This window comes from Ochotona princeps, chromosome 21 (assembly GCF_030435755.1).
Source record: "Ochotona princeps isolate mOchPri1 chromosome 21, mOchPri1.hap1, whole genome shotgun sequence".
Lineage (NCBI taxonomy): Eukaryota > Metazoa > Chordata > Mammalia > Lagomorpha > Ochotonidae > Ochotona > Ochotona princeps.
Genome location: NC_080852.1, coordinates 21,739,302 through 21,767,202, shown reverse-complemented (window position 1 = coordinate 21,767,202; position 27,901 = coordinate 21,739,302). Strand labels below are relative to the sequence as shown.

The window sequence follows — 27,901 nt, the reverse complement described above, 5'->3', positions numbered from 1 at the left end:
TCCAGTGACAGATATGACAGATACCACATCAATGTGAGTATAAGAAATGATGTCAGGTAAAAATCGTGTGGCCATCATCTGTACTTTACAGCTCAAGCTACTTCCAGGAAAGTGACCTTGAGCTAATGGAATGAGTCATCAGCAGGTCCCTGACATCCACCAGCTGCAAAGTCTTACAGTGACTTGGAGAGATGGAGAAAAGATTTCCAAAAGCTTCAAACCTAAAAAGCCCAGCTGATCCGGCTTCGCTATCAGATTTCTCCTTGCTTTCGTAAGTCTTCACATTCAAATTACTCTCTCATAAAAACAAAGACTTAGAAAAAATTCCAAAAAGTTAAAATAAGGTATTTTCCTTCTGAAAGTTTATTTAGTTGATTCAATAAAAGGTCTGAAATCATCTTTATGGGTCCAGTCATCTTTGGACTAACTTAGCAGCAATTACATTTGTCCTCATTTATGAGGACATAAAGTCCCAAGGTAGGAGAGAGACTTCTTGTGGCTTAGCCATGTCGCCAGCAATGAGTTAGACTCCTTGCAGATAATTGAGTCATTTTATTTTATTTCATTAAACTTTTTATTGTATAAGTATCATCTACAAAAGCAAAAAGATAAAAGACAAAGAAAATATCATTAACTTCATATATCCATCTTTCAGCTTCAACAAGGATCTGCTTAGGGCTACTCTTGTTTCATCTAAGACCGTATTTTACCTTTCCACCAATTGTTTTAAATCAACCCTAGGCATTACGTCATTTCTTTAATAGATATTTCAGCATGTATCTTTAAGAGACAAGAACTTCCAAGTTGGGCATTGATCTAGTTAGTTCAGGCATGGCAATCCATATCGAAATCCCTGGCTGTGGCTGAGACAACTGGCTCTGGTTGCTGACTGATTCTTAGCTCCCTACTCAAGTAAACCTTGGAGGGGGCAGGAGTGACGGTTCAAGAAGTTGAGTTCCTGACAGGAATATGAGAGACCTGAACTGAGGTCTCAATTCCTTCCTTCATCTCGGACAAGCCCTAACTGGTATGGTCATATGAGAAATCAGCCAGGAGGTGGGAGTGTTTTTTCTCTCTCTCCAACTGTAATTAATTAAAACAACTCCTTTTTAAAAAAAAAAAACCAACAACAATTCCACCATCACATCTTAAAAAAAATTTACCAGTGATTCCTTAACAGCATTAGTTTAACAGTCTCCTTGCCCCAAACTGACTCACAGTTTTCCCATTTTGTTCATTTGAATCTGAATCCAAGCAATATCATTTGCACATGATGATGGGTTGGTATTTTTCTTTCAGACTTTTCAATCCACAGCTTCCCTCTATACCTCTCTCTTTTAAAAATAACAACAATGAAAGTAAAGTCATTTCTCTTAACGCAATTTCCCACGATCAGAAGCTTGTTCATTGCATCCCTAGAGGGATTTCCTTTTGCCAAATTCTCTGCCCTCCATATTCCCAGCAAGATTCATGTTTGTTTTACTGGCAAGACCACTTCACTGGCATTAGAATACGCTTCTATCAGAAAGCATGTTATAGGGGACATAAAATCCATCGAAGCCCAACCCCTGAGATCTAATAAAATCATTAGGGGGTAATAAAATGATGCTAGCCTATCATGCCTTCTTCATTTACTAGCTGAAATATTTCCATAATCTTTACCTCATCACCCTTCTGATTATGAAGTATAATTTCTATAAAAGAGCTATGATGAATGCTCAGTACTTTCCCTGTATTTGTCAGTTTCAAAGTAGTGAATTGGTTTCCTAAAATTCACCAAAAAGTTTATAAAAAATACATACAGTTACCATTCTGAAGTCAAGGCTTTTTAGGCTTATTTTATTGCTGCTGATTTTGTTTTACGTTACTGATACCCAAACTCTTGAATTCAACCTAAGTCTCCCGTATAGGTGACAGGTGCCAATCTACCTGAACCTATTGTTACCCAGAGTGCACACTAACAGGAAACTGGAATTGGGGAACAGAAACAGAACTTGAACCCAGGCACTTTTATATAGTACATGTGCCTCGCATGTGTGTTAAACAGTAGAGCAAACAGCTGCTCCCTAAGATGCCACTTTGTCAATCACAGTAATTTTTTCACTCAGTCACATCCTGGAGATGCCTTGCTTGTTTCCAGTCCTGTGCTGTTATAAGCAGTATTCTAATGAGCAGTCTTGGTATATTATATTTTTGTCTGTGTATCTTTAGCATCAATTTCTACAATGGCGAGTAAAAGGTAAACACTCATAGAATACGCTATATATTGCCAAGTTCTCCTCTGGCAAGGAATATACCACTTGCACTCTAGAAGCATTATTGAAGGGCTGGTTTCTCCACACTCTTGCCAATAGAAGATGTTTCAAGCTTTTGGGGTTTTGCCAATCCAATAAGGGGAAATCTGTTTTTCAACATAGGTTTATTTTCTTTCTCAAAAGGCAGACAGACAGCATTAGAGAAAGAGAGGAGAAAGAAGACAGAAGAGAGGAAGTGGGGGGGGGGGTTTGCCAGGGAGAGAAGGGGGAGGGTGGGAATGAGAAAGAAAGGGAGGGAGAGAGATGTTCCATGCACTGCTGCCCTCCCCAAATGCCCACAACAGCCAATGCTTGCCAGACCCAAGCCAAGATCCTATAACTCAATCCGGGTCTCCCATGTGAGTGGAAAAGACCCAACTACTTGAGCAATCACTTGCTGACTTTCAGGGTGAACAGTAGCAGCAGGCAGGAGTCAGAAGCAGAAGTTGGGCACGATCTCTGGTACTCCAACAAGACATACATGTCTATGAACTAGCAGCTTAATCACTATGTCCACCAGCAGTTTTTAATATATTGAATATGCATTTTTCTTACCATCTGTGAGGTTATGCATCACAAGTTAGGTATAATTTACATTTAATTTTTCTGTGCATTGCCCCTATATCTAGTCCCTTATCCCATTAGATTGTTGACCCCCTGGTTCTCTATGTTTACAATTTCACTTTTAGAGGAAGGAATACTTCATCTGCAGCACAACTCACATGCATATCACCCAAGTCATTATTTGTGTTTTACTTTGGTAATTGCTACCATGCAAAATCTTACATCATCAAATTTAATCAATCTTACACATTATCAAGTGTATCAACCTTATGTACCATCAGTACTTAGCTTTTGAGTCATGTTTTAAAGGAATTCTTTTCCACACTGAAATCTACACAGGAGCTGATCAATGTTCTCACCTCATTCTAAAATTAAAGCATTGTTGGGTCCAGCAACGTGGGTCTTTGGGTTGCTCTAGTGCCTGAGAAACTAGCATCCCAAATGGGGCAACTAGTCCAAGCTGCTCCACTTTGAACTCAGCTCCCTACTGAGTCTGAGAAAGTAGCAGACAGTGGCTCAAATACTTGGTCCCCTGACAACTACACTGAAGGCAGTCCCAGGTTGATTTTGTCCTGACCCAGACTGACCATTGAAGCCATTTGGGGAGTGGACCATTTGGGGATTCTCCCTTCTTTCTCTCTGTCCTGCACCTTGCAAAGAAATAAATATGTTTTAAAACATTAAAGTCCTGCTGAAGACAGCATATCTCCAGTGATACAAAAAAAAGCAACAAGTCATTAATCGATCTAACAGATATTTTTGGAGCTTTCACATGCTGTCAGGTACCTCTCTCAGAACTTGGATAAAAATACCAAAGTGTTTTTGTCTTCATAAAGCTTACATTTCATGACATTCTACTTCTATATAAAAAGTCAATAAAATGTTAAAATAAATAATCAAGTGTAGTACAGACATGAAATCATATGCTCAATTACAATGTACCTAGAATTAAAATAAATTTTGGTGCTTATTGGAGACTTTATCTTGGAAACATCTCTTGAAAATTCAGACTGATGAGCAGAAAGGGATACCAACTACCAAAAAAAGCTCTTTTTTTAAAGCGTTCTCATGGCCTTGTCCCGGGGTCCTGTTAGAGGCCCAAGATCTTAATGGGGCCTGTTCTGTAAAGCAACCAACAGTTCATTGCATTGAATGCTGTGTTAATAACCTCAGCAGAGACTCACAGATAAGAACTACAAATAATTCTTGAGCCTTTATTTTAATATAAGCCATGAAAATGTTGGTATCATTTAATTCTCATTTTAGTTCAGTATCCCGAGCATTTGGCACCACACCTAACACAGTAGATATTTTAGAAATAATCTTACGGAAGTCCAACAAAAAGACTACCCCGATGATGCTTGGGGACAAGTATGCATGTCTGCGTGCTGGGTCTCTTTCTCTCTTACACACACACACACACACACACACACACACAGGACAGAGTACACATGTCAAAGTTTTTCCAAATTAAACCTTTAAAGTGAATGCATCACTTTATCCAAGTGTGCTTTTTGACTTTGGATGGGAGTGAGGTTGAAGAGTTGACAAATCCTCTAGCCACTCCCTCAGTGACAGTGAGGTCTCGGGCAGTCCTGAGCAGCTCCGTGTCCCATCCCGGTCACGCCTTTTCCTTCTTCCTGTGTTACTCTCAGAAGATCTAGCAAAGGTGGGCCACTACTGTGCACAGAACTGACACTTTGACACTCAGCACTGCTGGCACCAGGCTAAGGACTCACACTCAGTAAATGAGGAGTTGGATCTTCTCTTTTTCCTTCACATTTGGCCTGATCTTAAGGACACAAGAAGTATTTTATAGGCCAAACATTGTTCTGTTATAGTCATAAGGATTCAAGAAATTGCCTACATTTAAAAATAAAAAAGAAATGCAATAAAATAAATTTCACAGTCTTCAAGATAGACATGCTTGCAATAAAACTAAACTCTTAGGGTTAAAATGATCCTCATCCACACAGCTTATTACCTCAAGCTGTATCCCACCAACCTCCCCCCACCTTTTTCTTTAATAAAACAAGAGGAGGGAAATATATGCCTGTGTAGAACAAATATCTGTATATATTTTAAAAAGAAAAAAAAGTCCCTATGAAAGTGGGCAAAATATCCCTGCAGAAGCCCTGTTATTTAACTTTACTTTCTACATGTTGGTTTGCAGTGTAAATCTACAAGGAGAAACCCAATGACAGCAAATGCTAGCCTATTTCCAGAGAGACTGAAGCAAGCATTACACATGTGGATCCAGCATCAGGAGAACATAATCAACTATGTCAACTGGTTGTTTCCAAATGGTACCCTCCAAAAAGAACAAGAAAAAACCTGAATGGAAGTACTTAATAAATTCTGTTTTCCATAAAAATCATTTTTTTAAAAGGAAAGAATGTGAGACTGGGGGTCAGTGAGAGTTTTGTTGGATTTCCCTCCTCCTAAATAATGTCATCTCCACTTTAGAGTGGCAAACCAGCTTCCCATGAACATGGGCAGACTTGCGTATCTGCCTTGTTTCCTGAAAACCATGTACCAGTGACGCCTAGCTGCACATGTGCGATTTCTCATAGATGATGGACCGATTGGATATTGTCACTTGCAGTCACAGCTTACTACATTACAGACAATGTATTGTTCAAACAGAAGTGCAAGAGCAAAGAAACATTCACAACCCATTTGTTTTCTCTCAAAAGAGAGAACAGTGAAGAGATCTGATTGCATCTATCTCCCAAAACCACAGATGATGAAGGGATCTACTACAGAAATTCAAATGATTCAGTTATCTTCAATACAGATTGGACCACACAGGCCAAATAACACCACGATGAGCTAAAAAAAAAAGTCCCAAGTTCTTTTTCTTCTCTTAGAAAAATAAGTTTCTCAAAATATGTTGACAATGGGCTGGGGCTTGGAAAGGATTTGATTAAAAAAGGATTTTTGTTGGAACACTTCTAATGAGATCTGAGTTGCAGTAACAATATAAAATTGAAAGCAGAGCTACATACACAAAGAATACTGTAAAATATCATTATTTTAGTACAATGCAAAATAAGGTGTTTGTGGTTTTGCTCTATAAATTCTGTGTTGTCTGCTCATATGTGCTCCTTTTTGGCCCTCCTCAGAGTGGCCATTCTGATTCCCCAGCACCATTCACTGCACCAGCACTCATTTGTGGTGGAGCAGCCCACACAACCCACCTCTCCAAGGCTCTACTTTCTTCCTCTCCTTTATTGGCTTTTCAGGATTAATTCCCATACATGTATCACATTGGAACCCGGCTACAGGGCAGACAATGAATTTTCCTAATCCGTTTAGTGTGCTGACAGAACCGCGCTCACAATTTATAGAATTTCCTTTTAGACATCTACCTATTTCACAGTTCATTAAGATTCACGCTGAACACCTGTGTTTGTGAAGTCAAAAGCAATTTTATCCTAACAAGGTGTTAAATAAGGTATTCTCTGAAAGCCCGAACACCAACAAAGGTACTAGACTCTTGATGATGTCTGTGGCTCCCTGAAACATCCTTAATAATCCAAAAATGCCATGGAATACTCATTAAAAAGCTTTTATTCCAAACCCATGATGTTTTCTTCAACCACATTTTAATTTTTCTACTACGAGTGTTTCAGGTTTTACACTAAGGAAGGAAGACCATGAGGCTGCCTTGCAGAGTTCACCCTGATGGGTAAAAAATAGCACAAGAACTCACAAGTCTAGGAAGTCAAGAGTGTCCCCCTGGACAATTCCTTCATAGCTAGATTCAGAAGCATTTTTAGCATGTTGAGGCTTACAAAGTCTGACCTTGCTTCATTTTTATGTGACCCCAAGGTTTTCACATCATTAATAAAGAGAGAATCAAAACAAAGCCCACAGACATTCGGGGAAGGGAGAGTGTATAGTTTGGCACTGCCATCACCCATGCTCTCAAAATGGAAAGGGGGAAAAAATAAAATGCACATAGCAGAGGTGGTGACCCCTATAACAACTGTGGTTCCCAACATTTCTTTTCCTCACTGGTAATAAACTATTTTTGCAGACCTCCCAATTGTGGCCACCATGATAGTTACTGCTTTGCAGCTTTATGTCTTTTTCTCACAGTTAAGAGTGTTATCAATAAAAATTTCAAGCGATACCTCTCCTCATCAAATACAAATATTTTATAAACGTGAAGCCAATAATGAGATTAGCATAGAAAAACAAAAATTACACTAGGAACTTTTTTGGAGGGTATGTTTTCTCATCAACTCCTTAAACTTATTAATTTTCAAGATAGTCTTTGCAAGTCTTGAGATGGAGACAGGACACACTGAAATATTATCCTTTGAAGCTAAAGTGATCAAAAAAGGACTTTACTGCTTGCAAGTCTGTTATGGCAGGTGAAGAAAACTAAGGCTAAACTTTTTGCTTAAATGTAAAGCATCACTCTTTGTAAACCCTGCTATATGCTGACAAATATTACCACACATCCAAAGAAAAACACTTTGCTTCAAACCTGAGCATTTCAAAGAATGAGTGGACCTTAACTATCTAGAACAGTTTGCAAAGCCCTATGGGAATGCACCAAGTTACACAATTTCTGGAGACCATAATACATCCTGAGCAGAGGGCCCATTTCAATGCAGATAAACTGAAAAATAAGAACAGGTAAAAAAAAAATTCTTTTCCCCACTTAGCATTTTCATTGTCAAATTCCTGGCTTCATGCTTCATCTTCCCAACAACAGCCAGAATCCTCTCTCTGGTTGTGCTGTCAGACTGACTCATCTGTGGCTCAGACCAAAAACGCTGCCAGGGACTCAGAAAACATCTCTTCCTCTCTACTGCACCTTATTCAACCTCCCCGAAGAAATGATTATCGCCTCTTCTACTAAAAATTGTACTAAATTTTATCTACTAAAATTTATTACATTACAAATGCATAACACATGTAATCAGAGAAAATTGTAAAATCATGTGGGTCTCCAACACTCAGAGACAGCACTGTACAATGTACCATTGCTCGTCCATTACCTTGTGCATACATCTTATGAGTATGTGTATGTGTAATCAAAAACAAAAATGAAGTATTACACACTAAATTCTTATTAGGATCCCAAACTTGCAAAAAAAGTGTGTTTTTTTAATCACCAATAAAGAGTGACACATACTACACAGAGAGAGACACAGAGAGAGAAAGAGAGAGAAGGGAGAGAGAATTTTTATTCAGTGATTCATTCCCCAAATGCCTGTAACAGCCAAGACTGGGCCATAGAAAAGCCAGGAGCCCAGGACTCCATCCAAGTCTTCTATTTGTGTTACAAGGACTCAAATACTACAGCCATTCTCTGCTGCCCTTTAGGACACATCAGCAGGAAGCCAGATCTGAAGTAGAATACCCAGGATTTAACTGATGCATTCTGATGTGGGATGTGGGAATCACAAACAGCCAAAAACAGCTGCCCCACAGGATTCTAAAATGTCTGAAAATTAGTGTCTGGACAACATCCATCATTATGGTTACAGTACTACTATTATAACCATAATGCTACTATGAAAACTTTAATGCCAGAGTTCTCCATTTCTATTGTCTTTCTTATCAAGTGCAGGCTTGTGAATAGCAAGCATTCTCGAAATCGCACCACATTTGTCTGTTCCACAATATGCCATGAATTTTTGCCATTAAAAAGCAATGTGCCTCGAAGGAGTCACAGGATGTGGTAAAGAACTTGCATCTTTTTAACAAGTTGGTTACTCAATACTATGTCAATTAATTCCATAACATTATAATTTGCTGCTGATGTTACGTCGGGGCTTTTAATTGATAGGGATGATACACTGCCAGCTCTACCTTCAGACCAGAGATGGTCTCCCCAACAAGCTATTCAATTTGTCTGGACAATAAGATGCTGGACTCTATGCTTGGTAAATGCTTGCAATGAAAGAATCTCAACTGATCTTGAACTGTGGTAATGCAACAAGGTGGAGGAATCCACCATGGGGGGAGGGTTTGGGGAGGGGTGGAGGGAATCCCAGTGCCTATAAAACTGTGTCACATAAGGCAATGCAACTAATAATAATAATAAAAAAAAAGCAATGTGCCTCAGAAGCTTGATAAAAGAAAGTGCCCTGCTCAGTGGAGCTGCTGTGGGAAACACTGGATTCCTGCATGGAAGAGTTCAGACTGTGAGAATGGAAGCACTTGGTGGGAGATGGGGCGGGGCTTCTCCCTTAATATCCCCCTTTACCTCAGATACATGAAGGAAACAATATGGAAATAATATCTTATCCACTTTCCTGTAGCCCTTGAACCTTTTTACCCTAATTAACTATGTAAAAATTGTCAAAAATATAATAAAAAATGGAAAAAAAAGAGAATGGAAGCATTGTCACTGACCACTGTCAGGTCTTGAACATGTCACACATGCTCTGCGAACACACGTTTCTTCATCTTAAAAATGGAGGCAACCATCCAACTCCAGTGATGGGGTAATCAGGTTTAAAATTAAATGCCACATGGAAAACATGAAGGCACAGATCCCAGAACTCAGTAGAGCAGCCATGAGATATCTGGGAGACATTTGGGCAATAAAAGTAAATTATAAGGGATAAGACCATTAGCATCTGAAACCACGGTTCCTTACTATGCCTAGTACAGTGCGCAGCACAGAAGCACAATAAAATAGTTATCAGTGATGCCTCACTGATTTTCCCAAACTGAACAGAGACCAGAGTGAAATACAATCACATGTATCGGCAGGGACTCCTGAGAGAAACCAAGTCAACAGAAATACGATTTGTTTTCTCAAGGAAGAAAACCAAGCTGCCTGAGCGTCGTCTCAAAAGCGGACCACCTTGAATCAAAAGATTAAAGCTTCACTGTTGTCAAAGTCACCACCCTGACAAATGAGCCTTCAATGACAAGAAATAGAACTAGACATCCCAAACAGCTTGCTCAGTTGGACATTTATTTCCTGCTGTATTTTTTCCCTTACTTATCTGCTCTTCAACAACAGAAGGCAGATGAAGTCCGTTTAAGAGTTTGTGTAAAACAATAAATAACCAACATTGAGAAATCAATCAGGGCTTATGGTCCTATCAATTTGTTCTCTAAGATACATGAATATGTTCAACATTTATTCTCTTGACAAGGGCAGGAACTGTTCGTGCACAGTAGGCTTTCAAAAAATAAATTTTAAATGAGAGGAAAAGCATTGAGTTTATAGAATAAATAACATGAATGTGAACTCCTTAGACTTGATTCAGGAATCTATGACAACATGGGATTGTATACAAAGTAGCACACACATTTGAGTGTGTGTGTGTATGTTTTTGTGTTCCTAGAAGAGGGCCTAGAGGTTGAGAAAGAGTCTCACCAGTATCAGTTACACAAAACAGAAAAGGGACACAGATCCCAGCTGTGCAGCAGTGTGACCCTCAACTGTCCATTGCATTTGATCCACCAGAACACTGCATCCCTACATTGTTTGTTGATTCACAAGTCCTCCAACGTTTATTTTCAGACAAGTAGAACCCTGAAGTATGTGGAATAAAAAGGGGTGTGGTGTGAGTGTGATAAAACACTGTCATATAAGGGATTCTCCAAAGAATGTGAAAGACTGTGAATGCCAGGGAGTTTGGAAATCAGGCTGGTCTGCAGAGCGTGTGCTTGCTAGCAACCAGAGACACATCTTTTAATTTGGGGATAGAACAAAACATCTGGTCACCCTCAAAGCGTCTTTATTTTCATCCACTGTTCAGAGATGTAAGAAAGTGACTGAGTTGATTATGAAAGCTTGTGGTGCATGAGTGTGTGTACTAAAAATTCTGAGGAGACTCACAGAGTTGACTTGGAGATTCAACTCAACCAATGATTGCTGATAAATAATATATTATGGCAAAGACAAAAATAACTTACAGCTATAACTCACATTGTAATCAAAGCACTTTTTAAACTTTCATTTATTTGAGAAGCAGAGAGACAGAGAGAAAGACATACAGAGAGTTCCTATCTATGTACCTGCTCACTCTCCAAGTGCCTGCCAAGAGCCAGAAGGAAGCCAGAGCTAGAAACTTGATGCAGAGATTCCTTGTGAGTAGCAGGGACCTAACTACTTGAGCGATCATTGGCTGCTACGTGCTGTGCAAGTCAGAAAGGTGGAGCAGGGAGCACAGCTACGACTTGAACCTTGACAATCCAATAAGAGCTGCAGGCATTACAACCAACGTTCCAACTGCTACTCCAAATGCCCACCCCCCAAAGAACTTTTCACAAGGGCAGGCCAAGATGGCACAGGGACTGTTCCTTTATAGACAGAGCCATGGAAGCTTACAGTGGTTAAAATCTCATCTTCGTCATAAACTTGAAGATTGTGTTCTTCGTGCGATGTTACTTTGGATCACGGAAGAAATGCTACACCTTTATCTTTCCTGATTTCTGGATGTGTTAATAAATTGTTATTCATTGAAATCCAAAAAAGAAAAAAAATTCAAGTGCCAAGGAAACCCAGTCCATTTCTATCCCCACTGTTGTGGAATCCACATGTTGGCAGATGGGCTAAGTTGGCACATAGGAAACTTTCAGGAAAGAATCAAAATAAGAAACATGGTCTTGAGGTTCTTTGAAGCTATTTTAAAGTAAAATGTTATGTTAAGAGTTATGTGGTGTATCTCTGTGTGGGTGTAATTATTATTCCATTGATTTATTGCACACATGTCAAAGAGTATCTGGGCATTTTTACAAGTTAAAACAAACCAACCAAAAAGCCAAGCCACACAGCCGCAAACCCAGACAACTTGCCTCCCACCCCAATCCCACCCTTCATGCTACCACCTCCCTAAAACAAACTGTCTGGGAGGAGTAATCCTCCTTACGGTGATGCATTGTTAAGTCAACGACACATGTCATTTATACCATGTTCTAAGAGTAGCCTCAGCCAGTGGACGGTATGTATATTCCAGAAAAATCCAGCAAGACTCCTGCCATTCTAGAGAGTGTCCTCTTCTGTTTGGGCAAGCGCTTTCTTTCCAGAACGACTCAGAAGCCAAACCGCAAGGTAGGATCATATAGAATCTCATCTGAGGATGAGCATCATATTCTTCCCAAGACTATAACTCAGGTCTTCCATTATAGGATATGATGGAACCTCTCTGATCCCCTGAATATTCACCCACTAAGCCACTACACATTAGGTAAATGCACTCTCGCTCCCTTCTGTTCCTCTCAGGGTCAGGGAAGTCACTTTCCAGTGTTCTACCCCTGCTGCCAAAATCACTTTGCCTATGATCTGACAATTAGAGCTCATTTCATCCTAAACTGTTTCCTCTAGGAGATGGACATCATTAAATAACTTTCTCTTCTGTTTCCGTATCCTAAGAGATCTTAAAAGAAGAAAAAAAAAAGAGAGAAAATTGCTCGGATGTTTCCAGCTGATAACATCATTAATCTCGCCCTCAACGTGAAAGCGGAAACCTCAGCAATCACCTCACTTTCTTTGCACATGGAGACCTTTTTTCCCTACTTCAAAGCTTCACGTCTTTATTGGGTCATTTGGATTACTGAATGTGGGATGGAAACCATCTGCATAATGTCATCACTGTCTTTTTCATGAAATATGTACAGATGCAATTTGGATTACATGATTTGTGAGAGGTAAAATACAGGATGAGCAAAAAGAAAAGAGAAATCTGTGTGTAAGGTGAAGAGAGGAAAGGTCTTTGTAAGCTAGTGTTGTCCATTTCTTCCTTCCAGGGAGGAAGCCATGGGAAACTTGGCTGCCTTCTGGGGCAAGCAGGTTGTTTTCCTACTCAATGTACCCTACCAGCAACACAGCAACACAACTGCACAGCTGTCATCAGTCATTATAATAATATAGAAAAATACCACTCGATTTTAATTGATTTTAACTGAAGTCACCGCCTGTACTTAGTGGTTACACCGTTAGCATCTTTTGAGACGTTATTCGCTGTTGCTTATTCATGTGAGACACAAGCACCTTCTCATTGAAAGCGCATATTTTTCTTCTCAAAAATAAAATATCCATTACTTCATACTCAAAATGGAACCATATACAACTGAGAATCGTGGGTTTTTAAATATGAAGTGCCCACATAGAGGCCAGGCAATCATTATGGCTTGGTATGATCCATTAGCTGACTATTAGCCAAGGGTCAACTGCCCGGGAGCTGATACAGGTCTGTGCCAAAACCAGCACAATTCCAGATCTGCATCCTTTCTCCTCTGACACTCTTCTGCAACTTGACTGAAGACTTACTCAGTGGCCCCATTACTGCCATAGCAAACCCAAACCTCCCCTCTGGCCCAAAAACATAGCCGTGCAAAGACATGATTCCTGGAGCCCCAGAGAGCACAGGTTTGTTTGGCCGGCCTTCTCCCAAAGTGAGCTATGAAAGATGTTGCCTCAACACAAAAATCAGGGAGATTGGTCATAACCTCTTTTGCTGTCTTACTGTCCGTGATAATTATTTTATTTGCATGGTAACTATGTGTTTTCAATTTCTTGGCAAACCCAAAGAGGTAATCCTATGAGGAGAAAGCTACAAAATCAAAAAGTAGCAGATGACAAAAGCTAAAAAGGTTTGTGGGAAATTCAGTTAAAAGATAACTTTATTTGAGTGAAAGAAACTTTGAAAAGCCTAGGTTTCTTACGGTAATGTCCATTTCCATAAACTTTATGAAACATCTCATATGTTTGTTCTACTTCTAAGTATGAGCAAGAAATAAATCAATGTTTCCTTTAAGAAACTTATACAATGTCAATGTCCTTCATTGATAAAAAGAATCTTTAAATCACAAGGAGCTCCTTAATAAGAAAGAGACCCTGAAACTGCATGTACCAGGAAGGGAACCTGTGCAGGCAACGTACATCAAAGTAGGGTAGATAATGTTCTAATTATTTTATGACTTGATAAAATGAAATATTTCCAGGTTCAAATTCTGATCTGGGGTTCTCAAATCCAAAACGTTGGGCCAAGTGTGATAGCCTAGTGGCTAACGTCCTCACCTTGCATGCACCAGGATCCCACATGGGCACTGGTTCTAATCCAAACTGCCCCTCTTCTCAGCCAGTTCCCTGCTTGCGGTCTGGGAAAGCAGTCGAGGATGGCCCAAAGCCTTGGGACCCTGCACCTATGTGGGAGACCCAGAAGAGGCTCCGGACTCCTAGCTTCAGATCAGGGCAGCTCCAGCCATTGCAACCACTTGTGGAGTGAATCAACAGATGAAAGATCTTCCTCTCTGTCTCTCCTCTTTCTGTATATCTGACTTAACAAAAATAAATACATCTTTTTTTTAATCCAAAAAGTTCTAAAAAGGGAATAAAAAATCCTTCCAAATTGAAGCAAAATCTTTGGGTGACACAATCTGATGTGAATTGAGAGTGTTGTACAATATATGACACATACAACCGATTTTACCTCCCAAAAGCTCAAAACACTGGAATTTCAAAACATACTTGGATCCTGATGGTTTGAATAAGAGGTCCTGTAAGAAAAGCTGTTCCGAGAGAATACTTTCTATTAACTCCTGCTCTGTGTGGCAAATTCCAACACGGTGCCTTACCTCGGTCTGAAGAATGGCAGCCCTCTGTTCTTTGGCAGTAAGCGACTCTTTAAGCACTTCAATGTGTTGCTTGCAATCTGAATTTTGATTGCTAAGGGTTTCAAGCTTTGTTTGTAAGGCAAGAAGTTCTGACTCCTTCTTTGAAAGTTCCTGCTTCAGCTGATCAATCTGTGAGACAACACAATTGCAAAAAATTAGAAACCACACCTCCTAGCCTTTCTACTTCAGTACTACAAAGTCACCTTAATTTTCGACAATCAGAGATCAGGCATCCAACAGGATGGACCATAAATCTACTCAAAAAGCAAACAGCCAAGACAAGCACTGTGGCACCATAAGTTAAGCCTGCTATGTCTGTATCCCTTATCTTCATTGCTTCTAATGCCAACTGCTCCTCAACTGGTCCTGCTTCCTCCTAAACGCAATGCTTGGGCCCCTGTCACCCACACATAATACCCAGAGGGAGTCCTAGGCTCCTGCTTTCAAGCCTGGCCCAGCCCCAGCCATTGCTGCCATGTGGGAAGTGAAGCAAGTGGATGGAAGGACACTTTCTATCTCTCCTTGTTTGATCATCTGCTTTTCAAAGAAATTCAAACTTTAAAAATCTTTTTTTTTTTAGAAGAGAAAATAGGGATCACAACATCCTAGCGGTCTGCAGGAAGTTGTGGAAAGGTCACTGAGAGTACAGCAAGTGGACACACTAAGGTCATCACATTGCTTTTCATCCTACCAGCAACAAGGACCAACCCACACAATAACCACGGCTGTTCAAGCACAGTCCCTACTCAGCAGGGCCAACAGGGAGCAAGCAAAGGCATTCATGGGTGTCCTAACTGTATAGTCGAAATGATTTTCAGGGCATTACTTAAAGAGCTAATCCTCAAAGAAGTAAGTAAGGCAATTTGCTTATGCTAAATATTGACAGGGGAGAAAAGAACATAAAATGCACATGAGGTATAAGGAAATTCAATACAAGAAACACATATCATTCAACAATGAAGAGCAGTAGAGTCACCTGTGTCCTGGCCTATTTCCAGCTCCTCCCCTCCCTCTGTGGAAATCATCAACAACCCAAATTGTGTGTCTCTCATTCCCTTGCTTGTCTTTCAGGCTTATCATATATTTCTGCATCTGTAAATAATCTGCTATTTGGGTTTGCATAATTTAAACTACACTTACACTCTGTGGTTTAGCACTTCACTTTTTTTTTCTACTCAGTTTAATGTCCTAGGGATTACATTATGCTATTGTACATGAAACTCATCCATTTTCACTGAAGTATTTCACTGTAACATTTCATCACCATTTACTTGTCCAATCTACTGTTGATAGGCATTTGAGTATGGTCCTAATTCCTGAGTTCTTTTGCTATTACAAACAGAACTATTCTGAACATTCTTGTACATCACTCAGTGCAGATAGCAGGGATTGTCTTGAATCCCTCTCTACAGTTAAATTGCTGGACCACATACCACGCACATATTCACCAGACAAAATCAAAATGTTCTCCAAAGCAGTTACATTCATTTGCACAGTCAGAAGCAGCTTGTAAACTGTATGCTGATTATTCTGCATCAACTCCAAAATTGTATGCCACCAGTGGTTTTCATTTTTGTCAGTGTGCTATGAGTTATGGCAGAGACATTTTCCATTAATTCCTTACTACTAGTGCACAAATGTTACTTCAAACCACTAGAAGAGCGGTCCATTTACCCTTCTCGTGAACTTGGACTGAACTGCAGTAGGCCCAAACCAATTGAATACAGCAGAAGAATCAGGAAGCCTGTTCCACCCGCAGCCTATTTGGAGAGCTGGCAGCTTCTGCCTCCTGCCCCCCAGTGCCACCAGCCACCAAGTTGGAAGTCCTACCATCCAGGGCCTGACATACTGTGAGGGAACCTATGCCATCCATGTATAAAGGCCATCCAGAAGGACACAGAAGCCTTAGGGTATCTGTTATCCTCTGTCTTGTTCCAGGTCTGATACACAGGGTTTCAATGTCTCATCATTAAATTTGATATTTGCTTTAGCTTTTAGATTTACTTTTTATTACAACTGTGCTGAGAGTGTTTTTAATCATTAATGAGTGCTTAATATTATCAAACATTTCTGTGCAATCATGATTTATTTTTCCCCTTCATTGTTACTGTATTGAATAACATTAGTGGAATTTTTTAAAATACGTATTTTATTTTTATTAGGAAGTCATATATACAGAGAGGAGGAGAGCGAGAGAGGAAGGAAGATGTTCTGGCCACTGATTCACTCCCCTAGCGGCCACAATGGCCAGAGCTGTACTGATCTGAAACCAGTCTCCCACAAGGACACAGGGTCCCAAGGCTATGGGCCATCTGCTACTGCTTTACCAGGCCACAAGCAGGGAGCTGCATGGGAAGCGGGGCTGCCGGGATTAGTACCCAGTGCCCATATGGGATCCTAGCACATGAAAGGTGAGGACTTTAGCTACTAGTCTACCATGCCGGGCCCAATAATGGGATTATTAACATTAGACTCCCTTTGCATTACTGTGAAAAGCTTCACTTACACAACCTTGTAATCCTGTTCTTATGTTATTGGATTCAAGTGGATATTATTTTGCCAGCATGTTTCATGTATCCCTATGAGTAAGACTTGCTTATAATTTTTCACAGTTTGTGCTATATTTACTGATTTATAATATCAATTTAGTCTTATAAATGAAGTAGTGAGTGTCCTTATAATATTCTAAAATGCTTTGTATAAAATTGGAATATTTTCCCATTTTTGTTCATTAGAAATCACCATAAAAACCAAAGAACATCATTCATTATATCCATTTTGACACTAATATTAATATTTCTGATTAGTTGAAGCAATTCTGTAACTTTAATTCCTAATTAATCCTTCCACATAAATTTTCAATTTGCAGATACTTTTTTGTTAATAGCATCTATGATAATGTCTTTTTTTCCTTTCTAATACTTTTCATTTAATCTCTCTTTAAAAAAAAAGATTTTATTTTTTATTTGAAGAGCAATGGGAGGAAGAGGAGAAGGCTGGAGAAAGCAAGAATGAGAGAGAAGGAGAATGAGAAAACATCTTTCATCTGCTGGTTTACAACAGCTGGGTCTAGGTCAGGTGTAAATCAAGATCCTGGAACTTTAACTAGATCTCCCACATGAGCAGGAGGGCTCCATGCACTGTGGGTCACCCTTTGCTGCCAGCCTAGGCACACTGGCAGGAAGCTGAGTCAAAAGGAGAGCAGCCTAGACAGTAACAATCGTTCTGATACAGAATGCAGCAGCTTAACCTGCTGTGCACAGTGCTGTCCCCTCCCCCCCCTCTCTTGTTCTTGGGGAACTTCCACAGAGTCGTATCCAGTGACCCAACTTATTGAACAAGCTGATTTTTGCTGTGTTGATCACACAGATTTTTATTTTCTATTTCATTAATTTTCTTTTTTCTTTTTTTTTTTTTTTAAAGATTTTATTTTATTTTCATTACAAAGTCAGATATACTAAGAGGAGGAGAGATAGAGAGGAAGTGGAGCTGCCGGGATTAGAACCAGCAGCCACATGGGATCAAGGCGAGGACCTCAGCCACTAGGCCACGCTGCCAAGCCCCTATTTCATTAATTTTCAATTCCTTCCTTTTACCTTGAGTTTATTTCCTTCCCTAATGTTTTCATTCCTTAAAAAAGGTTTAAGTCTATGATTTTCCCAAAGTATTATTTTACCTTGATGTCACCAATTTCAGATGCAGTACTGACATTATTGTCTAGTCCTAAATACTTTTAGTCTCCATTACTTTTTCTTATTTAATCTACAAATAATCCATAAGCATATTTCTTAAAATTTCCAAAACCAAGCATGTTTTCTACTTTTATTTGAGGTTCTCACAGATCATTTTCTTTGTAGATATAGAACATGGTCTGTTTACAGTAATCATTTGAAATCTGTTGCATCTTGCTTGATGATAAGGCATCTGGACAGTTATCATGTACGTTTTCCCAACAACTGTTGAGTGTAACATTGCATAATATGTGTGGTATTAGAGATCATTTTACAATGGGAACTTTTAGTCTTTCATATTTCAATATTTCCATCTGCTTCATCTGATAATTACTTAGAATGTGGTTTAAAATCATGCATTAGATGGTGAAATAATCTGTCTCCTTGCACCTCTGCCAATTTTTTCTTAGCTCTAAAAATAGTTTCTCTGCCTTAAAGTCTACATCATCTTCGTACAATTAGTATTTGTGCGTTTTTAGACACTCAATGGATTCTGAACCCTAGGCTGGAGATATCTTGTGGAAATAATGTACATGCTCTCATTATTTTATTCCATCTGGAAAAATGAAATGAAAGAATTTTTTAAAAAATTATTTAATTATTTAGTTTATTTGTTTTCACTCTCCCCATTGCAGGTGAGGCCAAAACCAGAAACCAATCTGGGTCTCCCACACGGGTAGCAGGAACCCCATGAGAGGAGCCATCACCTGCTCCCTCGTAGGATCCATGCTAGCAGGAAGCTGAAAACAGGTGCCCCAAGTGCTGTATTAACTACTGAGCTAAGCACTCTCCCCTGGAGCATTATTACTGGTATATGAGGGTACTTCAAAATGTTTGTGGAGGGCCTAGCGCAGTAGCCTAGTGGCTGAAGCCCTTGCCTTGCACATGCCGGAATCCCATATGGGTGCCAGTTTGTATCCTGGCTACTTCATTGGCTCCCTGGTTGTGGACTGGGAAAGCAGTAGAGGATGGACCAAAGCCTTGACACTCTGTACCCAAGTGGGAAACCTGGAAGAACCTCCTGGCATCTGGCTTCCGTTGCGGCCACTTGGGGAATGAACCAGCTGATGGAAGATCTTTCCCTCTGTCTCTCCTTCTCTCTGTAAATTTAATTTTCCAATTAAATAAACAAATATTTTAAAATGTTCATGGAAAAACAGAATTAAAAGGTAAGTTAATTTTGATGCCAAAAATAATTGAGGTTTTTTCGCATTTTATTTTTGCCTGATTAACAAGCCTTATTTTTGTTGACTGTTTTGCTGAACTTGTTTCTCATCTTTAGGTTACTGCTTTAGAAGTTATGCTTACAACACTAGCTTTTTATGGTCTAATACATTTATATCATTTCCCAATAATATGTATGTTTAGATCCTTTTGGACTAAGAAATTTCTTGAGACTTGTTAAGTCCAGATTCTACAGAAGAGAGACCAAAGTTACTGTTGTCATGCATTTTTGTTCTTTCCTGTTTTGCTTTTTTTTTTTAAAGATTTATTTTATTTTATGCAAAGTCAGATGTACTGAGAGGAGGAGAGATAGAGAGGAAGTGGATCTGCCAGGATTAGAACCAGCGGCCATATGGGATCAAGGCGAGGACCTTAGCCACTAGGCCACGCTGCCGAGCCCATCTTTCCTGTTTTGCTTTTAACTCAATGTTACTGTTTAATACCCACATTTGGCTGCGTCTGCCCATACAATTCTCACAACTTCTGCTCCTTGCTCCTTATGTATTCTTGCATCTCAGTTATCCCATTAAGACTCTCTTTGCCTGAAATGCATCTTTTAATACACTTATCTTTAACTCCATTTCCACAAAACTTTTTGAAAGAGACAGAGTGTTGTCATCTACTGTTTCACTTTCCCTAACACCTGCACAGCCAGAGGCTCAGAACCTGAGCTTGGATTCAATCCAGGTCTAGAACTAACTGGGTTGGGTGGAAGGAAGACAGGTACTTGAGCCAACACGGCTGCCTCCCAAGGTCTACACTGAGAAGAAACTGGAATCAGGAACAAAGGCACAGCCAGAGCCAGGAACTGAACCCACATATTTTAATGAGGGACACGAGTACCCAAACTGGTGCTTTAAATTCTAGGTCCAATGCGTAACATCTGAAATAGTGTTCTGGCCACTGGACATTATAGAGATGTGAAGCTGCCACTCAAATTCATTTCTACAAGAATAAAGGAACCCTTTCCCGTTAGTTGGCTCCTTTCTAAACAGCTTTACTGAAACATACTTCACATCACATACAATCTACAAGAGCCCTCTTATGCTACGTGTGGATGCTGTAGGGGTCCGTGTCTTTATGTGGTGGGGCCAGTGAAGGAGATCCTTACAAGATTCCTCATTTTGAGTAGAGGCAGCCTCCTATCTCTCCTTTCCAATGTCTTTGAGACTGTGAAGAATAAAGCTCAATTTCACCTGTCAATGAAAATAAATAATGTGTGTTTGATTTATCACGCAAGAACCCTGCTGTGACTTAGTTTTGACCCTTGAGATTCTTTTTAACTCCACCGCTCCCAAGTACCTGATATAGCCTGTGTTACTAAAATACCATTCAGCCAGCATGTCTTTCTCTCTTTTTTTTTCTTGTTTATAGCCACAAAAAAAGGCGAGGGGTAGGGGGTTCATAAACCACTTCTGAGTCGCTGCTCGTGGCAGCTGAGCATGGATAGAGTGGCGGTCTGCTTAATGAGAAGTGAGGCCTCAGTCAGCACAGGTCACCAGGTACTGTGAAGGTTAATATGGAAGAAAATCCCATTTGCAAAGGGAGCCAGGCTGTATCAGGCAACAAGTATGCTTCCTCTTGCACAATTGAAGGACTGGTCATGGCGAAGCAGGAATTAGGATTCTGAGTGTGTTTTAGGTTTCACTGGAAGTCACTGTGCTTGTTCCGCAATGTGCCCTGTGTGTGGAGCAGTGAGAGGGCACCACTGAGGGTGCAGGTCAGGAGGCACATTGTTTTCCACCTTTGGAGGAGTCATGGGTCTACGGACACTTTCAGTCAGAATGCAAACAAAAGACGTCCAGTGCATCCGTTAACTCCCTCTCTTACAGACAAGAACAGAATATAACTAAAATCAAAAGGAGGGGGGATCAGTGTTAGAATTACCTAAAAGGTTAAAAGAAACTAAACCCATTATGATCAGCTCTCTTTTTGGGAGTTGTTAACTTCCACACAGCAGTCAAGTGTAGCCAACAGCACAGTGCATAGTTGACTCCACATATGAAACTGATTCATAGAAACTTAAAGCTCAAAAACCTTTCAACTCCATATGCCTAAGCAAAGATGATGCCTTTGGTGAACAAAAGGGGTGAAAAAAACAGTTTTATGCTAACTCCCACAAATACCAGAGTAGAGAACTAGCGTGGAGGTTGGCGTCCTGAGAAGTTTAAGTGGAATCAACTTGATCAACAGAATGGTTTAGTAGGAAAGAAAGGCATGGCAGGTTCTACTGCCACAGGCTTTATTCAATAAAAACAGACTGATAATCACACAACAATTTCAGCCTATAAACAGTAAATAGTGGCTTTAAATAGCATTCGTATTATCACTGCCATCAGATTAATTTTGAATACATATGCATGCAGTCAATAACAGAAAAATGCTTTTCTAAGGGGAATACAGTTACAGGGTAGAAAAAAATTATTGTTCCATAAAAAATATACCTCTTGCTTCTTTGAAAGCAGTGAACTCAATAAAAATGGAGAGTGATGCAATCGAACGTACATGAGAACTGAGGCTGGGAAGATCTGTCTCTGGGATGGCCAAAAGAAAAGCCCAGCGGAATGACATCACAGGCTTTCTATGAAGTCCATGTGGACATCAGGCACACTTCATTCTGTCTGAAAATCCTTCCCCACTGACGCCTGTGACACAACCAACACCCTTGAAAACCCACTCTGCCAAGGCAAACAGCTTTGTTTTTTTTTTTTCACTAGAGACACGGCCCTCAAGTCTAGAAACTGATATGCTTATTGTCATGCAGTTTTGGTTATGAGGGTTGTAATCCTTCAGAGGTCCACAGGAAAATGTGTTACAAATTCAGAATAAAGACGGAGATCTAAGACAGCAGCAAGGCGTCTTTGGCAGTCCCTGAAAACAGAGCGAGCGGTTGATGTGGAAATACTGGGATCAGTAGATGAAAAATGTGTTAGGTTAAGAACAAAGCCCTGGACAGAAAGGAGATGCCATCATTCTTCCCCCACCAGGAAAACAGCTATTTATATGGCACATTCCATTCTCCAAGGTTTACTCATGCTCCTGAAGGGAACTCACTTTCCATGTAATCTCTGTTTCAGCTCTTACAGTCCTAGTCCTCTAGGCCTTCAGAGTCAGAGCAGGACCTGGAGTTGTGCACAGCAAGTACTCTGCTGATCGGGGGGCTTCCCAGAGTCTCAGTTCTTGGGATCATGTTCCTGTGTTAAAGGACTTCTGAGATGCCAGGATTTCTAATTTGGGTTATTTTGTAGGAGGTCCCTGCTTGCCCACAGGCTGAGACTCTAAGATGCCAAGATTTACATATCTACAACTTGTTTTTCTCTTTTCCAGGCTGGGGAGTCCTGGCTTTTCTATTATGTCCTATGTACAAAGGCCATCTAGACTTTTTCTGCTACTTAACTTTATTACAGAGCTTTCAAGTGCCTCTCCTGCCTCCACCTGGTCCCAGATCTGATCATCTCTGGGATCCAAATAAGAGTATGTGCCCTTGCACAGGACTATAGAGAATACCTCCTTTACCTCCAAGCCACATGCTCAACACCTTTAACAAGAAATGCAACATTCTTAAGCTTACATAGTGAACCACGCTAACCTCTCAAATAAGGAAAATTTGGAAAAAAAAATTGGCTATAAACAACAAATACAGTGAATTAACACATTGAAAGATGATTCTTCAATGGAAGCATGGAATAAATTGATTAATTTTTTTAGCTAATGAACATCAGTCTTTAAAGAGAGATCTGGGTGACATTAGAACTATTTTTCCTTAAAATGGATTTTCAGGAAATCCATTTTCCTTAATAGGTTAAATATAGCATATTATTACTATTATTATTGTATTTGTTTATACTTTTTCAAGAATAATATTTATAGGTCAGACATTCAGTCTAGCAGTGAAAAAAACTATATCCCGTTCCCATGTCAGAGTATCTGGTTTCAAAGGCCAGTTCCAACTCCTTGCTCCAGCTTGCTGCTAAGGCACACCATGGAAGTCAGCGTGATGCCTCAGTTAGCTGAGTTCCCCTGACACTCAAGTAGCAAACCTGGATTGATTTCCCATCCCTGGCCCAGCCCAGTCCTGGCTATTGTAGGCATTTGGACAATGAATCTGTGGATGGGAACTTGATCTTTTTCTTAACCTTCCCAATATATTTTTTTTTAAGAATAAGGTTTACATTACATGCGATGTGTTTGAACTAGGCATGTTGGTTACATTATTTCATTTGATCCTCATTTAGTCCATGAGAATCATGGATGTAGAGAGTGCTCTAAGGTGGGAAACACTGTCCTCGTCTTACATTAGAGGAGAATTCAATGACTCCCCTGGGGATCATGCAGGTAGGAACGGCAAGGCTAAAGACGTGCCAGAGACTGCTTAGTCTGCGGCCTGAACTCTCTCCACCTCACTCCATGACTTTCTTCATTCTTCTTATCCGTCCCTTCTGGAATTCTTAGAAGTAACTAATCACAAAAAACGAAATCTCAACCAAGGATGGATGGTCTCTCAGATCTATGTGGGCTAAGAGAGGCCATGACTTGCTTGCTGAAGATCATATAAATGTTTTATTCACCTGGACAGAGTCCATGATACAGGGCAGAGTTTATAAATTTCATGGCATTTTCAGCTGTAGGAGTAGCTTGAACAATCTCTCATTGTTGAGTACTGGGATGGGGAGGATAAGTTTAAGCCAAAACAGTAATTTCCCATCAGTTTGCTTGTATCTGTGAGTTTGCTTGTATCTGTGCCTATGGCCTTTGCTCTCAGAGAGATTTGGGCACTGTCTCGGGGTCACCTTGTACTGAAATCTCTGCAGCGAGCAGAAGGGAGGGCTGAGTAATGAAACCGAGTCTGCATTTTTGTGGCACTCCCTAAGAAGCAGTGGTTATGTACAAGTCCACTGGACATCTTCCTCTTCTTCCCTCCATTCCTTCATCCATGTTTTCAGTTAGAATGACAATGTCTTTTACTTTATACATGGAAAGTCAGCAAGCATAAGCACAACTTACTTTTTCCCTTTGAAGAAATACACATGAGTGTGCGCACAGACATACACACGTGGTGCAGTAAACGCTGGATATCAACATTTCCTCTCTACAATTTGCAAACTGCAAGGACTACACACATATTTCACAACAGATATCACTTAAACATTCGTTCCCCCCTCTCCCACTGCCTTCTCGCAGAAGTCCGCATTATACTAACTCTGTTGCATTTTATAAGGTAACAAAGAAGATTGAAACCTAGTATGAGAGCAGTGACATTTAAGAGCAAGCAGTAGGAAAAAAAAAGAAAAAAGTTTTAATTTGTGTGCTTGTATATTCAGAAGCAAAATAGTTTCAATGGAATAGACGAAAGCATATCAAGTTCTTGGAAGGCCTATTTGTGACTACTTATAAATTAAATAATGTATATGTAAGTACAATATTCAGGTATTTAGCAAAAGTTTGATTTTTGGAAAATGTGAATCCAATTCTTTAAAACTGTCTACAGCAATACAAATTAATAATTAATGGAACAGGTTACCCAAGTGCGATTTATAAACATTCCATAGCAACACTGGATAATAAACAACCAACAATGATGTTGAAAAGCTCTTGTATGTTTTCTTGAGACTAAATAAGGGACAGAGTACTTTAAAGGTATGATCTCTTAGAACTGTCAGGGCAACCCTTTGAGGCAGGTACTTTTCTCATTCCTATTTGGTGACGCTGAGGCTTAGAATGATTGAATACCTGCAGTGATAACAGCATTGAGGCCTGAAATTAGTAACACTCCACCAAAATCAGAAAGTCTTAGTGGCATCGATCGACTTGAGTCCTATTGGCCTGTAAGGAACGGCAACACCTATGGAGACAATCTTGTACTAGGGATGGAAACGAGATGCAACAATGGTAGTAACTTTATAAAACAACAAATGGATGACAGTCTTGGAAGTTTGGAAGAGAGGACAGTCGATAATGCCCAAGACAGAGGAAAGACAGAGGAGCTCAGCAGAAAAGCCTGAGCTTCCAGCAAGGAGGAATCCCACCAGAGATTTGCTCAGCTTTCCTTTCAGAATCTACGTGTTGGCACTAAAAAGTTCTGCACATTCTTCTTTATATCTCATGATATTACATAAAGCAGATTATGTGGGTTATTTGGGGAGAAAAACATGTATGTAAACCCCAACTTTCTGGTCACACCAAGATTATAAAAGTTTCTAACTCTGGACCATACCTTGGTCTTCATAAACTTGGAGTGGCTTTTGTAAACTTCTATTTGTTTGATCTCTTCCTCACGGTCCTCAGTGTTCAGCACACCACTGGCTTTTAACATCTGGATCTCATCTTCGAGATCCCTTATGTTTCGCTCCAATGAAGCGATTTTTGTGTCCTGTTGATAAAAATGAGAAAAAAAATTGTACATCAACAAAACAGAACTTAAGAAAGCAATTTTTGGTAGTAGTACATTAACTATGATCTAGACATAAACTAATTAAGAACATTTTTTTTTACTTCCTAGGATCATTTATGAGATTATTGTTTAAACTCCCAAACAAGATAATGCAATGGATATAATACAGTTTCTTAGATTTGTTTTTAATGCCTAAGACCAAAATTATAAAAAATACAGATAAAAGGCATCTAAAATATCAAAAAAGTAGTACAATATATCCTCTAACTAAATATATTTATAATTTAAAATAAGGTCTAACAATGTATATTTTAAGTCTACTTGTAAACACAAAAAACAATTTTTCATGTGCATATCCTTTGGCTGGTTTATAAGGCATGGTTGTTATTTGACTCAGAAAGGGAAATTCATACTTACTAATGGGGAAACACAATCTCATCTAAAATATAGACATAAGTGAAATTAAATAACTGAGCCTGCCCTTACCATGGCTGATACCCTAAATACTGAAAATTTATAACAACTGGAAATAATATATCACAATGTCATGATTTATTTGGCAAGCAGTCAGGTCCCTACGTGACAAAAAACATGACTACGTGGCAGGATATTTCTAACCTACAGATTTACCAGGCCAAAAAACTAGAAATATTGCACTCAGATGTGGGATGAATTGAGGGGGTAAAAAAACACCAGGTCAAGACATAAGATTGCACATAATCAAAACAAAATGCAGTAGGAAGTAGAGAAAAAAGAGTTATTTTAGGAAAACAAAGAAGCAAACAAAATTAAAAAATAGTCCCCCAACCTTGGTACTGAATTCAAATCAGTCTTTAGAACGAAGCAAATGAAAAGTTTGATTTTTAAGTTCTTTCTCACTGTCACCATTTACCCGTAAAGATTCTAAGAGATAATATTTTGAACATTAATGAAAAATAAGCCACGACTTTTTTAACTGGTTCATTTTTCTCCATGGTTTTAGGATCCTAAGAGATTAAGCATTTCAAAAGGAAACGACAATGAGTGAATGGGCTGCTCTGTTTACAACAAATCCATGTTCTGAGTGCCTCTTTGTTTTATTTTACTTTATTATATACTCAGTGGTACAGCCCATGTGGCAATATTCTGAGAACATCACCTTAACATTGTCAGCAGGTTAGAAGGAGGACAAGGAATAACTGCACCTTCTCATTATATACAAAAAAACACACAAGTGCCTGAGCTGCTACAGACACATTTTTTAATTCTCCAAGAAAGTAAAATAAAAAGCTTCTGAAAATTTCAAATTATAATGAAATGCTCCAACCTGTAGCACTTATTTTCCCTTTAAAGATAATACCTACTGTGGCTTTTGGTTATAACAGTAATATAGTTTAAAATCATATCAAATAGCATCTCCTCTATTCCTACTTCCCCAGAGATAACCACTATGAATGTTTCGACACACATTAGTGTTCTACTTTACATCAATGCAGAAAAACCTTGCACACTGCCCATTTGAGTAAGGGCGCTGTTGGGGACTGAATGTGGCTCTCTGAGATTGGCATGAAAAGTACAATTTTCCACAACAGAGTAAATTTTTGATCCCCATTCATGAAAACATTTTTTTTACGACTGAACACCTTTACAGATTATTTATAAATGGTATTTTGAAGTCAATTACACAGTGCTTGTTTCAAATTGACACCTTGATTCTGTTTCACCAATAAACTCTAGCAGTCGGTAATTTTGGCATTCAGTGATTAGAAGGTAAAAGACAATATGAAGTAGTTTATTGAGACACTATACTGAGAAACTGTGTTTGGACCCATAAGATCCAATTGTTCTGTGAAGGGTAAAAAAGCTTTAAAAGCTTACTGGGGATTCTCTATACACAGATGGATACCTAGCTATGGTAAGTCTCTGCAGCAAAATATTTTATTTAGTTATACTCATCCCAATATTATTACCTCTAGAATGAAACAAAAAAAAAACCTAGGATAGTGTAAACTTCAGGGATACATTACTATACTGAAGAGTAAGAACTCTTCAAATTACATTACTGAACTGAATTCAAATTCAAAATACATTACTAAACTGAAGAGTTCAGCGATTTG

The 27,901-nt window shown here is 39.4% G+C and overlaps 1 protein-coding gene across 11 annotated transcripts in view; it reads right to left on the bottom strand.

Annotated features, from left to right (window-relative positions):
- Positions 1-27,901, bottom strand: part of ERC2 (ELKS/RAB6-interacting/CAST family member 2) — an 899,314-nt gene that overhangs the window by 552,440 nt on the left and 318,973 nt on the right. For all 11 annotated transcript variants that reach the window (XR_009247350.1, XR_009247349.1, XR_009247351.1 and 8 more), the window contains 2 exons: positions 25,629-25,784; positions 14,421-14,588 (listed from right to left, as the gene is read on the bottom strand). Coding sequence is in view for 8 of the 11 variants with exons in the window: in XM_058678726.1 (XP_058534709.1) it covers positions 14,421-14,588; positions 25,629-25,784 (324 nt within the window). In the remaining 3 variants the exon portion in view is untranslated. The remainder of the gene's footprint in view (positions 1-14,420; positions 14,589-25,628; positions 25,785-27,901) is intronic.